Raw genomic sequence first — 16,211 nt, 5'->3', positions numbered from 1 at the left:
CCACAACATCTGTAGGCATACTGATCACCTTTAGCTGACATGACCAACCTTGCCACACCTGTAGCAGCCTAAACCCTTGGAGCGACGAACTCCCTTGTGCACTTTCCCATACATGCTGCACTGACTCCGGCCCTGTTGGCCTGTCACCCGATGATCAGAAGTCATGGGTCGCTTCCATGGACCTCTACTATACGCACCTAACACGAACCTCTCTTCTCAAAGTGCTCCAAATCGACCTCGCATCTGCAACTTCTTGGATTTCATAACGTTTAGGGTTTGACACCCTGTCACGCTCACTAACTCACTTGCCAATGGCTAAGTTGCAACAACTGGAACATCCTCTGTCCCCAAACCGAGTTATAAACTTCTCCTCGAAGTTTCTTACATTCTCCAAGACTCTCACCGATTCGAGTATGGATCATGTGCTTTCAGTAGTACGGGCTCAATACTACCTTCCACACTTATCCATACTTTCCTCAGCAATCCTCCCAAATCCTCTAAGTCACTTCCTCAAACTGGTGCACCCAAGTCTCACTGAGCCTCACTACTAACCCACTGAAACATATCCTAGGCTTTCCTAGGTTCCCGAACCCACCCTGTCCTCAGCCGCTGAAATATTCCTAGCAATGTCAACTAGCTACCTCATGAATATAGCCACATGCAATAGAGATCGGATAATCCTTCGAGTAAAAGACCCATCCTATAACGGTTGGACTAAAAAAAGAGCTGCGTAATAAGGTCAAATCTATCACTCTGAGATTATCCAGCCTGTGCCACATGTGACTTAGCATATTCACTTAATAGTATGTAATTCAAAGGCTCATATAATCAGGCATAACCTAAACAGGCTATCCTATTACTGACTAATCAGTACTAGCTTGCAAGTCTACAAGCACAAACAGTAGGCATATAAGGCATCCTCCTAGATCCTCACCCCTAATCTAGCATGCAGTTCTCATAACCATATCATAACATAACATATTATAACATGTATGGGTATCTTGGGGAAAACTTACTTGAGCTCGACTGATTGCACGCATCACACACCTTGTTCTTTTCAAAGTTCTTTTCTCTTTTCAAAATTCTTTTCTCTTTTCAAAGTTCTTTCCATTTTCTCAAGCTCTTTTTATAAAAATGATTCTCTTTTGAAAAATTTTATACCAAGACCTCAGTTTGAGTTCAGACGCACCCAATAGTGTATCTGAATCCCTCAAACCAAGGCTCTGATACCAACTTGTAACATCCCAAAATTCAAGACCAAAAATTTCATTTTTATTAAGTTATTACATAAAACCAACAATATAAAAACATTCATAATAATATCTCATGTCAAAACCAAAGTGTCAATAATCAAAACACGGTATCATAAAACCATATCAGAGTGTAGTCCCAAAGATCTCATGTGCGGAAAACATGGTGTGATGCGCTGCGATCGAGCCGACTCTTTTCCTTTGAAAACAAAGTACCTGAAACCAAAACTAAAAACCATAAGCACGAAGCTTAGTGAGTTCCCCATCATACCATATACCTTATAAACACATAATGCCTAGCACATATGGGTGTTGACCTCCCCTTTGGTATCTATCAACCGGTAACTGCCTAGCATATCTGGGTGCTGGCCTCCCCTTCGATATCTTTCAACCGGTAACTGCGCGCCTAGCATATCTGGGTGCTGGCCTCCCATTCGGTATCTTTCAACTAGTAACTTGGGACTATTTCACCCCTACCACTACCACATAATAACATTACACATATATCATAAACTGTCTAACATAACTGGGTACTAACTACCCCTTCGGTCCTGTCAACCGGTACTGGGGTCTAACATACCCCCTCCTATTACATAACACATAACATCATAGCATACTAGCACATAATCATAACAGATAGCAACATAACAGATAAATATCACAAAGACAATTATCTCTACTATAACTCTTACTAGTGGGCCGACATTGTGGCCTTAGACCCACTTCTATTGGAAGGTAACTCACCTCACACTGCTGAAGTCCTGTAGACATAACCCCACATTGCTAAAGTCCCGTAGACTCAACCCCAGCTGTTAGATGATAGATTCTTGAACTGTCAACACCAAAATAACACCCAATTAATAATTGGGTCCCAACACATAACCATAAATACATACTTGGATAATTACTACATTACCCCAAGGTTGGCTTTATTCAAGCCCAAAGCCTAATCCATAGGCCCAAATTCAACTATGCATCATAGCCCAACATATGGCCTAATTTTCAAAATTGGGCCCAAACCTTTGCATGGTCTCATTCTAAGGCTCAACCAAAAGTCCAGTCCATCATTTGGTATTTTTAATGGCCCAATATCTCATAATTACAAAGGCCCAAACTATGGCCCATCCAAGGTTCTAAATGGCGTGAGGCGTGGCGTGGCGACAAGGCTAAGCCTCAAGCTTAAAGAGCCATGGCAAGCCATGACGTTTTTCAAGACGTGATGTAAGGCGGCGATTTTGTATTAATTTAAAATTATATTACCACAAATATAAATGTATATTAAATATAACTACTTTTTAGAAGTGTTAGATCAATAACTACTAACAAAAAGTTAACAAAAACCACAATACTGGTATCTCGGATTTGAAAAGACATAACAAAGAGCAAAAAACTGTGTCTCAAATGAAAAAACACGCACCATAACACGCCATGGTGCGCCATATCACGCCTTGCCACGCACCACGCCTAACAGCAACGTTATGAAGCTTTTTGTAACGGCGAAGCCACGCCTCACGCCATGGCGCGCCTTGGCACACCTTTAAGAACACTGGGCCCATCTATGGCCCAAATTTCTAAATTGGGCCCAAACCCTCATATGGGTCTTACCCTAAGCCCATCAACATATTCTACTCCATAAGATTATTCTTGGATGGCCCGTTAATAATCCAATTACCAAAGCCCAATGGAAAGGCCCAACTCAAGGCCCAATTAAAAATTAGGGTTTCTTACATGAAATGATGATTAGGGTTAAGTGTTCCTACTTAACCCATTAAGGACTTAATCCATCAAGTCCAATATTGATTTAAGTTTATTGCAATTGATTATTAATTAATATATTAAGTTTAGTGAATAATTCAAGTGCAGGTCCTGATCAAATTCCCAAAATTAGGGTTTCTCACAAAATGACAACTAGGGTTAAGTGTTTCTCACTTAACCCGTTAAGGACTTAATCCATTAAGTCCATCAGTCTTCTAAATAAATCATATGGTGTGATTGGGCTTAATACACAATTCCATTCTAATGGCCCAAATGTGGGTCCCGATAAGTCCAAGCCCATAAATCCAATATTAGGGTTTTCTAAACCCTAATTAGGGTTTCCAACCCATCTTAGGCCAATAGGCCCAATAGTTAGGTCCTTAAGCCCATTAGGGTTTTGCTTGAGTCACTTAGGGTCCATTAGACCCATTAGGAAACACTAGGCCCATCAGTCTCATGTTTGGGCTTTTAGATCCAATATGGCTTCATTGGGCCCATTAAGGCTTATCAGGCCCATTAGGGTTTTAGTCCCTTGTCCAACATTCCAAACGAACCAAAACACAAATGAGGCACGCCGCCACCCGACACGGCGGCCGGTAGCGACAGGAGGCGGCATCCACCACCCTAAGGTGGTGGTTTTCAATTTCTTTTATTATTCCATTTTCGAATAACATTTATAACTCAAAATAAACACAAAAAATGGAAAGAAACACACACACACAGCCACCTTGTTGTGGCCGGCGGCAGTAGATGGTGGCGGCCACCAGTGGTGGTGGTGGGGTTTTCTTCATATCTACGGCCATAAGACGCTCCAACAGCCCCTTACTATTAAACATACGCACACAAACACTAAGGCGTTGTTTGTTTTTTTAGAGGTAAAATGTCTGGGGTCTGCGGACCATATCTGCAGAAGAAGAGGTGGACCAAATGTCTGCAGCCTGCAAGAAAAAGACTGTTTGTTTTTTAAAGTCTGTAGACGGTCAAAATAATTAAACATTTTACAACTTCAACATAAAAAATATTATTATTACCATTAAGTGGGATATTAAGATCCCAATATCTAAATTGTTTAAGATCATATAATTTTAATAACCATGATCTTATATGTTGTTTTTACAATACATTTCTAAATATAAAACAATTAAATGATGCACATGAAATCAAAAATCATATTTAACCAAACCAACATCTACAAAGTTACGATCAAAGGATGTAAACTTCAATGTAATATTTTTTTAATAAGTAATACAAATTATGTTTTCATTAGCAATCGGAAATGTATTAGCAAAACCAATTGACTAATTTAATTTAAACCTACACCAAACACAATAAAAAAACAAATGTTCCACTAACTAATCATCCCTTGCCCACCACCAAGAGCAAATAAACCAGCAAGCCAAACTCCATTCCTCTGTTGACACTGCAAGTAGTTAAAATCATGTGGGTCACTATATATCTAACCATTAGCTCATCTTATCTAATAAATGTAGCAAAATATTAAGTACTCCTTAATCACACTCTCAATTTGAGAAACATCAAATTTGCAAAATTTACTTTAGCATTTATACAGTGATATTTCTGGAATGACAATTTAGAAAGATGTATCAACAATGTAATTACAATTTATAGTAAAATTATGTTGGAGACTAATGAATGTGAAGAAAGATACACATACTGATGATTCAACCAACAACTTGAACTCATGGGATTGTTAAACTCAATCAACCAATCTTCAATGAAAATCTTCATATGATAGGAAGAAAATATATATTTTTCAACTCAATCAACCAATCTTTATTTTTCAAAGACCTCAAATCTCTCTCAAGCATTTCATCTAATCCGTGGTGGAAAAATGTGTAATGTCAGACTATATGAACAACTATCTTCATATTAACCACCAAATCACCTTCAATTTCAATTTCATTCTTTTCTTAGAACTCCAATGAGAAACTGAGATGCTAGATTAAACGTTAAAATGGGTTTTACAACCAATTGCATCATGATTTAGCATAAATTACATAAACCAAAAAAAATAACATATTTTCAGGAGATCCTCTAGTCCGGTGGTTCGACAAGGTAGCAGTGGCGCCGACCGGGAGATGTTCCACGACAAGAAGAAGAGACGAGGCTGAAGAAAATCGGTGATGAAGGGAGTCATCGATCGTGAGGAGGTAGTGATGGATGTCGGTGGCGGCTGTAGACGTCGAAGACAGGACTGTTGTGGACGACCTATAGTCTGGATAGCAACAATAGCGAGAGGAAGAAGACGAACGATGAAGGACGGATGGTTGAATGATGAGAAGGAAGGAGGTGCTGATATGATATGTTGAGAGAAATAAGATGCGTACGTTTTTTTTTCTTTTTTTTTGGTTGATTAAAGTGTGCATACCTCTAAAGACACAAGTCCAAGTCTGTGGCATGAAGAGCTCACGCAAATGTTTCTATGTCTGCAGACTTCTGAAAAACAAACACACTGCAAGCTCGTATGTCTGCGTGACGCAGACAAAAGAGGTCACACAGATCTGCAGACAAAAAACAAACAGCCTCTAAATAACACACACAACCACCACCACATGGCGGCAGGTGGTGGCAGAATGGTTGTATGTTGCAGAAGCCACCATGGTCGGCTGCCATTGTGGTTGTTCTTGGTTTTAGACCAACCAAACACGCCTATAACGAACAACAACAGAAGAACGCACATACATGCGACTCGCCGACTGAGATGTATACGACAGCTTCCCTCGGAGTGGTGGTGTTGACTGGAGCGGCTAGAATGAACCGTATGGGCGGTGGAGGACATTCCAGTCGAAGCATCGCACGAAGGAATGGAGAGAAAGGTTGTGACGGAGAGCGTTAACAGCAGAAGTAGAAGGATTCTCGTTCGGCATCCTTGACGTCGCCGGTAGCGAGAGGAATGGCGACACTAAATGACATCCAACCCTGGCAGCAACACATTAGCCTAGAATGGTAGCGCATAGTGGTCTTGCTCAATCGGAAATGAGAAGGGTGGTGTGGCTGGAGGTTGACGAAGGGCAGGAGGAAAGATCTGGAGTGATGGTGGCGCCGGTGAGGGGGCATAAGGGTGGAGAGAAGTGGCGGTTGTAGATCCCCTCTAGGGTTAGGGTTACGGGACTTTAAATACCCGACTCATATAAAAGTTTGCCATAATGTCAAGAATGGCCCCTCCGCCTTCCTTTTCTTTCAAAACAAATCCCCAATTCTTTTTAACCCCATCCAAACAAAATCCGTTCAAATTAAGTCCAAAATTTACCCAACAGCCCCTCCCTCTACAAATTGTTTTCAATAGAAGTCCTTATGTTACCAAATAGCCCCTCCTTAACAAAACCTTGTCAAATTAAGTCCAAAATTTACTCTTTAGCCCTCAACATTTTAAATTCGTGACAATTAGCTCCTCGAGACCAACACCCTGCTATATAATTATTGATTTTAGGGCTACTATACATTCATTAATTAAAAAATTTGTTTAATAAATAAACACGGTGTTACACTAATTTACGAAAAAATCTCAAACTAAAATTGTGTATGATAAAACATGAGTTACCGGTAAAAATAACAATTTGACCCTTTTTCCCGATTTATCAGTTTCATTACTTACATGTTTCATTAAAGTCCCATTATTTTATGCTAATTTACGAATAAGTCCTAAACTAAAATTTAGAGATGATTTGATCATTTTCTTCATGTAACATATATCGGTTTCATTGCTGACTTGGACACATAGTCATTAAATTAGCTGATAAGATAGATACGATGAGTTATATAATACTACATTTACTGTAAAATTTGATATCTATCTCATCGACTTATTTATAACTATGTATCTAGGTCAACATTCAAACCAATAAAATGTGTGTTTCCAGGAAAAAAAACAGCAGGAAATGAGCTGATGTCTGATGAAATTGATATATTAGGTTACATAAGTTTAGATAGACAATTTGAAAGTTCTTATAAACATAAACATTACGAAGTTGTTGCTAGTTTATGTAATTATTGCAGTCTTTGTTGGAAGCATTTTATATTCCAAAAATTATACAATGCATCAGGATATCAAGTTTTATGGTAAACATAACATTATATAACCCAACATATTCATCTCATCAGCTTATTAATAACCCAAGTCAACAATGAAACCGGTAAAATATATGTTACACGGAGAAAATGGCTAAATCATCACTATTTGACACTTATTCGTGAATTATGATAAAAAAACAGAACTTTAATGAAACCAAATAAGTAATGAAACCAGTAAATCGGAAAAAATAGGTCAAATCATCCTATTTACCGGTAATGTTGGATTAGTGTCTAAGTCCGTAACTATATTTGGTATGTACTTGACCCGATTCTAGCATGGTCCGTTTGGGTTGCCTTTACCAAGGCAACTTGACGGGATTATTTATGGAGAGAGAGAATATTATGATTTATTAATATATTATATGAGTAATATATTAATAGAAATCATATTAGTTAATTAATATTTATCAATAATTAATTAAGAAATTTATTTTGTGGTCAAAAGAGATTAATTGAACTAAGAGGACTGGAATTGTAATTGTAAGATAACTGGATTTTGGGTTGTGGATCTCTTGGATTATAGGGTGGACGATTTTAAGGTGGAAGTCCACTTAGAAATTGTCCAAGGCCTTGTTCTGGAGGGTTCCATTGGACTGCTTAAGGCCTAAGCTATCCAATTAGGGTTTTGACTGAAACCCTAGTAGCACACCTATATAAAGGACCCTAGGGCTTCATATTTCGGCTACCCCCAAGAAACCCTAGAGTTCTAAGAGTCGGAATTAAGCCTCCATTCCGTCTCTTCAAGATCATCTTCTCGCCTTGGTGTTTGTGAGCCATTGGAGGTATTACAATTGTGATACTAAGCTCTTGAAGTTGAAGATTCTTGCTACTATCAAAAGGTAATCATCTAAACCTGTTTTAGTTGTAGGTTTCGATTTTATAGTATGCTAGATTAGGGTTTGCAAGCTTTGGATTAATTTGCATGTACAATAGAGAAACATAGATCCAAAGCTTTAGGGTTTTGCATGTGCACATGGGAATGTTCTTTTGCTCAAAACCCATAAGGTAATTCATGATTTTTCGTAAACAAATTTTAGTTTGTGACTTTTTCATAAATTAGGGTAAAATTTTAGGACATTTTCGAAGATTTCACTAAAAATATGCAAGAAAATCATATCAAGGCTATGAGTACTATCAGTAGAATTGTTTCAAAGAGAAATCATATGATTGCTTGCATAAACGGTTTTAAAGACCCACTAATGACATCTTCCCTTTTGTTTTTGAACTTTAAATAATCACATGTATTGTTAGAAACCATCCATCACTTCCACATCATTATCTACAACATTCTTGCTTTACATAGAAAAAAAATCTCCCAATCAATTACAAGCTTATCTTTAATTAGGATGTAGCCATCAAAAACATAAAAATAGCCCTAGATAGAATGGTAAATACTAACAAGTATAGAAAATGAAGTATACAATTCAAATTCACAAAACATCAATCACCTTCCAATAAAAAGTTCAATAAAGAGTATTGTATATGTCAAAGCATACTATTAATACTCGATCACACCAATTGTTTGTTGTAATAGAAAAGAAAGAGATGAGTTAAGGAGTTCTATAGAGCCAGGTTAAAAATTCAAAGGGGTTCTATAAAGGGAGGTTAAAATTTCAAAGGGTTACATTTTTTTGGTTGAAATACTATTCAATTTAGAATTTTTATGTTGAAAAACCAAACCATAAAATTTGGTTTCTATAATTATACAAGCACATTGATCATTTCTATAATATAATATTAAAAACATTTTTAGTGAAACCAAAATTGAATTATCTTTCGATTGAAAAACCTAAAAATAAATCACATACAAAGAAAATGAATGATTTTTCAAAAAAAAAAAAAAAAAAAAAAAAAAAAAAAAAAAAATTGTGGGTTAACATTGACATGTATAAATATAGATGTCTATTTGTAGAGAACATAAACTTAAAATATTATAATATTATTTTTTTCTGATTAAAATAAACATTAAAATTTTAAAAAACAAAACAAAATTAAAACAAAAACAGAGTGGACACAATTAAATTTTAAAAAATTTGAGTGGTTATTTTACAACAAAAAGAAGCATCTTAAAAATTTGAGTGGTTCTTTTATAACAACAAGAAGCATCGCAGGTTTGACCGGAATTTGTTGGTCACAATGGCCGCTATCATTTTTTAATCCAAAAATTGATGATTTTTATGAGAAATGAAAATTGAATGATTAAATCGAAAAATATAACAAGCTAACGTTTTGTTTTTTTTGTTTTTTTTTCTTTTTTTGCAACACTACCCATCAAACACTAAAACATGATTTCATTAATCAATTTTTTAGTTTTATTGTTAACCGGTTATTATTGTTTTCTTTAAACTAATGTGTATTAAGATAATATAGGGCTGACAATTCTCAATATGATTTCATTAATCAATTTTTTAGTTTTATTGTTAACTGGTTATTATTGTTTTCTTTAAACTAATGTGTATTAAGATAACATAGGGCTGACAATTCTCAATATGACCCGCAACACGACACGAAATAAATTGGTTTGCGTTGAGTTTTTCAACCTGCCAACCCGCCAACTCGTTTATTAAATGGGTCATATATGAGTTTCTCAAAAAAATAAACGGATTGACCCGCCAACACATTTATATTTAAAAAAAAAGAATTTAATCTATTTTTAAATGTATTTATGTATCAAGTATTAATATTTAATAAGTATTATAATACACACACACACACACACACACACACACACACATATATATATATATATATATATATATATACCATTGATTCATAGACCATTTTACTGTTTTGATATTTTGACTCGTGGTGTAAGACCTAAGGTCGTAAGTCGTAACCTGCAAGGTTAAGTCAGTAACCATTTTGCCCATTTTCCCTAAATAATAATCTCAAAATCAAATTGCATATTAGCGTATCTCCCTCTTCTAGACTTCCAGACTCCCAGTCTCCTACAGTCCCACTCTTCCCTCTGTTATTCTATGATCGAAATAAGGTATCAAAATGGTGTTGGAGAATTAACTTTGGTTTTTTAGGAGAAAAAAATTGGAATTGTGGCTATTACTTTAGCACTTAAATTATATGTGTCTGTATTAATGTTTAGTTTGAATATGTTTCTATAAATGTTTTTAATTTTCATTTGGATATTTAAGACTTAAGTGTCTAAAATTCGGATATGTTTGCATCAACCATCAAGAATTTATTCATGTGTAATTTTCAATTTTATTTATGGAATCTGACCTACAAACCCAAATCTGACACACGAACCCACCAACCTGTGAACACGTATAAATAAATGGGTTGATGGATCATATATGAGTTTATGTTCTAAACATGTCAACCCGTGACCTGTATATTTAAATGGGTCATGTATGGGTTGACATATTTTGACCCACCAACCGCCAACCCGCGACACGCCAACCTGAACACGACACGATTGTCAGACCTAGAATAACATTTGTTTTTGTTGTTGTTTTTTATTTAGGGAAGGTGATATTTCCACTTGGTCTTTTTATCTATCCACTTAATAATATTGTATTTTCCTATTTTTCCCTTTAGAAACCATGATCATAAAAAACTTTGATTTTGATCCCTTTTATTGATTTCATGCTTATTTAGATATCATCTACTTTTTTTAGGCCTCCAATTTCGAAACCCATATCCTTGATTTTAGTATCCATTCATTGGTCTTTTTTTTTTACTTTAATTTTTTATTAAAATAAAGTATATAGAAATAACAATAAATAATTAAATTTTATAACAAAAAAAAAATAAAAAATCATACAAATATGATTCCAACATTGTTCGTTTGATTTAACAAATTTCATATCATACATTAATAATTCTTTTTATTAATTGTGTAATTTAAGCTGCTATCACGATCACAAAGAAAATAACGATCATGAAATGCATTTTGAAGTAGCAGATCTTATGATGTAATAGCGATGATAAAGAAGTATTGATCGAACTCAGATTGAATATTTGAATTGATTAAATATTTCAATGATACATTAGTTTGAACATTTTGTGATATTCATTCGTTTGAATAATTTGTTGAACAACATATTACCGGGTATAATGAGTGCTTTATTACCGTCACTATTACATTGTATGAACTACTATTTCAATTTATGGTTCGTGACTGTTATTTACTTTGTGACCGTGATATCAACTTAGATTACACCACCAAATTTTTTTTTAACTAGTGTATGATATTTTGTGATGTAACACTTAGTAAATCAAATGATGATATTTAACCGATTCAAGTAATATTATATTTGTATGGTGTTGATATCATATTTCTATAATATTTTATTTGTTTTTTGTTTCAACAGTTTAGTTATTAGTGTAATTAATATATACTTCATTTTAATAATATGTAAATAAGACACAACTTTCCAAATTAAAGGTGTTAAATAATAATAATAATAATAAAATAATAATAACTAGAAAGGTTACCCCGCTACGCGGGGCTAGAAGCTTTCAATATTGTTTCCGAATCGATAAATATGACAGACGTAGAAAGTGCAATGATGAAAAGCCCGGAGTTTGTCCCGGACCGTTTTTTTTCATGTTTTTATGAAAAAAAATGTAAAAGTTTTGAATGCAAAGATCAGAAGTTTCAAAACGGTTAAAGAATTAAAGGGGTAGGAATTAACAATTTTTTAGAAAAGTGATCAAAGTTGTCAAACCGTTAAAGCTTTGTGGCCAAACTTTAAATATTAAAAGGTTCCTAAAAAGTGTAAGAATATTGATTGCAAGAACCAAAAATGTCAAAATAGGTAAAGAATAAGGAGCAAAGTGAAGGGACCATTTCTGCCAAAAAAATCGATAAATATGACAGACGTAGAAAATGGAAGGATGAAAAACCTGAAGTTTGCCCCGGACCATTTTTTTAATGTTTTTATGAAAAAATGTAAAAGTTTTGACTGCAAAGATCAGAAGTTTTAAAACGGTTAAAGAATTAAAGGGGTTGTAATTGGCAAATTTTTAGAAAATGGATCAAAGTTGTCAAACCGTTGAAGTTTTCTGACCAAACTTTAAATATTAAAAGGTTCCTAAAAAATATAAAAATATTGATTGCAAGGACCAAAAATGTCAAAATAAGTAAAGAATGAAGAACAAAGTGCAGTGACCATTTTCTGCCAAAAAAATGTCAAATTTACTATTCCTAAACTTCATATTTTTAATATATATATATATATATATATATATATATATATATATATATATATATATATATATATATAGGGTTAGGTTCATTTGAGACCACTTATATTTTGTGAGACCGTGAGACGCATTTGTTTATTTTTTTTATTTTTTTTAGTTAATTCATGTTCCGAAAATAATATTTAAAAAAAGAATTTTTTGATTTTTCCATTTATTTTGCATTTTAAAATTATTTTTAGAATATGTACAGTGTAATATTCTAATTAGAATATTTCACGTATTTTTCAAAAAAAAATAGAATTTTTTTTTTATTTTTTTTAATTTTTTTTTTATTTTTTTTAGTTAATTCAAGTTCCGAAAATAATATTTAAAAAAAGAATTTTTAGATTTTTCCATTTATTTTGCATTTTAAAATTATTTTTTAGAATATGTCAGTGAAATATTCTATTTAGAATATTTCACGTATTTTTCAAAAAAAAAAACGGAATTATTTTTATTTTTTTTTATTTTTTTTATATTCTTTTTAGTTAATTCAAGTTCCGAAAATAACATTTAAAAAAAGAATTTTTGGATTTTTCCATTTATTTTGCATTTTAAAATTATTTTTAGATTTGGTCTCACGGTCTCACAAAATTAGAATGGTCTCAAATGAACCTGAACCTATATATATATATATATATATATATATATATATATATATATATATATATATATATATATATATATATATATATATATATATTAATAAACGTAGACAAAATCTAATGAAGGATGAAATCAAGGTTTTGATGACTATAGTTTACAAAGGGTATAAAAGTAAAGATACAATTTTATGAATTGGATTAATAAAAAAAACCAAAAGGAAGCATCAACTCACTTTGATTTAAGATAGCAGCAATAATAACAGGAGGACAATTTACTTTCAGGTGTAGTGAGAACGTGCATCAATTTGATTATTTAAATCTACATAAGCTTTTTGACGATGGTATCTACAATTTAAGTATGGAGTCATGATATTACATAATAGCTAATGAAGAACACACAAAAAATAAATAAATAAATAAATAAAATTGGTAAATAGTATAAAAAAATAGAAAATACATAAAATCAAAATTTGTTATAAGTTATTTTCCCTTGATTATATGGAATGATTGTTTACCAATATAAATATAGACATAAAAATAATAGAAAAAGATATCATACAATTCGGTGGAGCCCAAATTATGTCGAGGGCTTGTCGCGTTGCTAACTCGGGACCCACCAATCAAAACCGGCCTAAAAAAGTCACCTTTAGATTAAACTTTTAAAAGCACAAACGCTTAATCTCATCCGTCCATTTCCCCGTAATAATCCATCAACTCATTGGTGGGCTCCAAGCACCTTCCCATCACTTTCCCCCATTTGAAATCGTACACGTGTGAGTCAAGCGCGTCGGCTGCTGACAGCTTCGGATATAATTCAAGGGGTTGGTTCGGTTCCGAGCCTCAGGCTTGGAATTCGTTCCGATTCTGACCTATAAATACTCATGTCGTTGTGTCTTTGCACCTTATCTGATTGCCCGAGCCAAAAGCTCCGAACCACGTTTTGCTTTTGAGATATTTTTCAACGATCCATCAAAGGTATAATTTTACTGTAATTCTGCTTTACTGTATTTGAATCAACTGTTGATCTTCGGTTCTGTTTGATCTGATTTCCTGTTTGCTGTGTGTTTCGCTTGTGATTTGTTCGACTGATTTAATCGGATGATCATCGAAGTTTGGGCTTCGATCGCTTAAATTCTTGTTTTGTAATAGTTTATGCGTGATTACGAGTTTAATAACGACTTGAATCGTGATGTGATCCGCAAATTTGATTTTAGGTTTAAGCTTCTGTTATTTAGACTGATCATGAAATTTTATTTAGACTACACGGTTTGGATTTTAGTTTTGATCATCGAAAAAACTAGTTGCGATCTAGCTCTTGATTTTGTTTCTTTGTTTTGATCTTACTGCGGTTATGTTGATTATCTTATGTGCGTCGATCATTTCTTTTGTGCTCGTAAGTAGTTCAGACTGATCTCATATGGATTTGATTTGCTTCTCGATCTTGATCTTGGACATTTGGTGTGTTGATTAAGATTTGACATGAAGTGATATGTTCAAAAAGTTGCAAAATAACGAAGTTAGGTATAATGAATCGAACACACTATTCTGTTTGCTATCGAAGTCCTGAAACTTCATTCATGCCTACAAGTAAATGAAGAGTTCGATAATATTTCTAGTATATTGCTTATCAATCGATCTGCGAAGTGAGAAATAAACTTGCTTTGATTTTCACAACTAATGAGTTTTTGTTCATGTCAGGTAGCCTAATCACACCAGTGCTCGATCGAAAAAAACAGAATGACGTTAGTTTCAGGAAGAACTTCCACACTCAACCCCAACGCCCCACTGTTTGTCCCCGCCGCCGTACGCCAAGTTGAGGACTTCTCCCCGGAATGGTGGGACCTCGTCACAACCTCCACTTGGTTCCATGACTACTGGCTTAGCCAGCAACAGGGAGAAGATGGTTTCTTTGCTAACACAGTGGATGACTTCGATTTCACTGATCTCCTCCCTGATTCCATTGAAGCCGATGAAGACACTTTGACCATGGAAGCACAGTATGAGCAGTTCCTCCTTTTATCTGAAATGGAAAGAACAAACACTTTCACTCCATCACCTACCTTCAAGCAAATCCCCACAAATGGTAAAGAACATACCCTTCTTACTGGACTCAGTCGTAGCAATTACTATTCATAGCTAAGATTAATCTAAGTCTATAAATGATCAGGTCTGGAATTGGAGTCTGAAGTGATGAGGGGTTTGACTTTGTCAAAGTCAATGAAGGAGTGGGGTCCGAAGTCACCGGTGGAGGTGGCTAGGTATTGGGAGAAGCCAGCAAAAGCTGTGAGTATGAGCCCGAAGTCACGTGGACAGCGCATTCAGCAGCCTCGTTAAATGTTGGTTAAGTTTGGATGGAATTTCAATTTCTCTGGGCTAGGTTAGGTTTCCGTTTGGTATAATTCAGTGTTGAAGAAAAGAAAAGAGGGTAAGGGTAGTAATGTCTTTTGTGTACAGAGCAAGGTGTTGTTAGCTGTCGTCTGTATCTAGCCTTGTTCATAGTCTCTCTAACATCGTTCATTTCAACTAGCCAGGGAAAGTTAAAAAATTTGTAAAGAAAATTTCAAAAAGTAGAAATTCATGGAACATTTCATCATGTTTTGTTGCTAAAAACTCATACTGTGGATGCTTTTATTTTTCAAGTCTGAGAACTTTATATATGTCAATAGACCCTGAAAATATATTTTAAACAATCTTGAACAAATCCTAGGGTTTTGTTTATCAAAAATCTAATCATACCTTGATCTTGAACAAATCCTGGGGTTTTATTTACCAAAAATATAATCATAACTTGATCTTAAGCTTTATATACACGAATTAGAAATACACTTAAACCACAAATGAAAATGGCTTCCTATTTTGCGAGTCACACAAATCAAAATAGAAAAATAACCGAGGAATGCTAACACAAAAAAACGAAAAACAATGCATTGCAAGGTAAATGAAAAACTAACAAATAAAACCAAAAGGTATATTTTTTGCATGCAAAAGTTTTGGGTTTTCTTTTCAGTAGAAGTATTAGTGACAAAGTAATTAGGTGCAAACAATGATAGCTAGATGTGCTAAAAACTCTTTAAAGCTATATGGAGTAGGTTTTGAATTTGAAGTTTTTTTCTTTTATTTTTGAGTTTTTATAGAAACTAAAACGTTAAAAACTTTTAAAAACTCTCAAAAAATTGGTGTTGCAACATATCGGAAATTGACGTCAATTTCCGATATGTTGCAACACCAATTTTTAAGAGTTTTTAACATTTTTTGGTGTTGCAAAAAATTGGTAAAATTAGTATTATCAATCAAAACAAACTAA

General features: G+C 34.1%; 1 protein-coding gene across 2 annotated transcripts; it reads left to right on the top strand.

Annotated features, from left to right (window-relative positions):
* Positions 1-13,728: 13,728 nt before the first annotated feature.
* On the top strand, positions 13,729-15,500 carry LOC111889565 (protein EARLY RESPONSIVE TO DEHYDRATION 15). Of its 2 annotated transcripts, none has more exons than XM_023885711.3 (3): positions 13,729-13,882; positions 14,606-14,990; positions 15,075-15,500. In XM_023885711.3, exons 2-3 carry the CDS (start codon positions 14,645-14,647, stop codon positions 15,239-15,241), a joined length of 513 nt encoding a protein of 170 aa, XP_023741479.1. In that variant the 5' UTR covers positions 13,729-13,882; positions 14,606-14,644; the 3' UTR covers positions 15,242-15,500. The 2 variants fall into 2 exon arrangements, with proteins under 2 accessions (XP_023741479.1, XP_052619599.1); XM_052763639.1 differs by having other exon boundaries at positions 13,759-13,882; positions 14,610-14,990.
* The last annotated feature ends 711 nt before the right edge of the window (positions 15,501-16,211 follow it).

The sequence above is a fragment of the Lactuca sativa genome, chromosome 5, assembly GCF_002870075.4.
Source record: "Lactuca sativa cultivar Salinas chromosome 5, Lsat_Salinas_v11, whole genome shotgun sequence".
NCBI lineage: Eukaryota > Viridiplantae > Streptophyta > Magnoliopsida > Asterales > Asteraceae > Lactuca > Lactuca sativa.
This window is presented reverse-complemented; position numbering and strand designations above follow the sequence as displayed.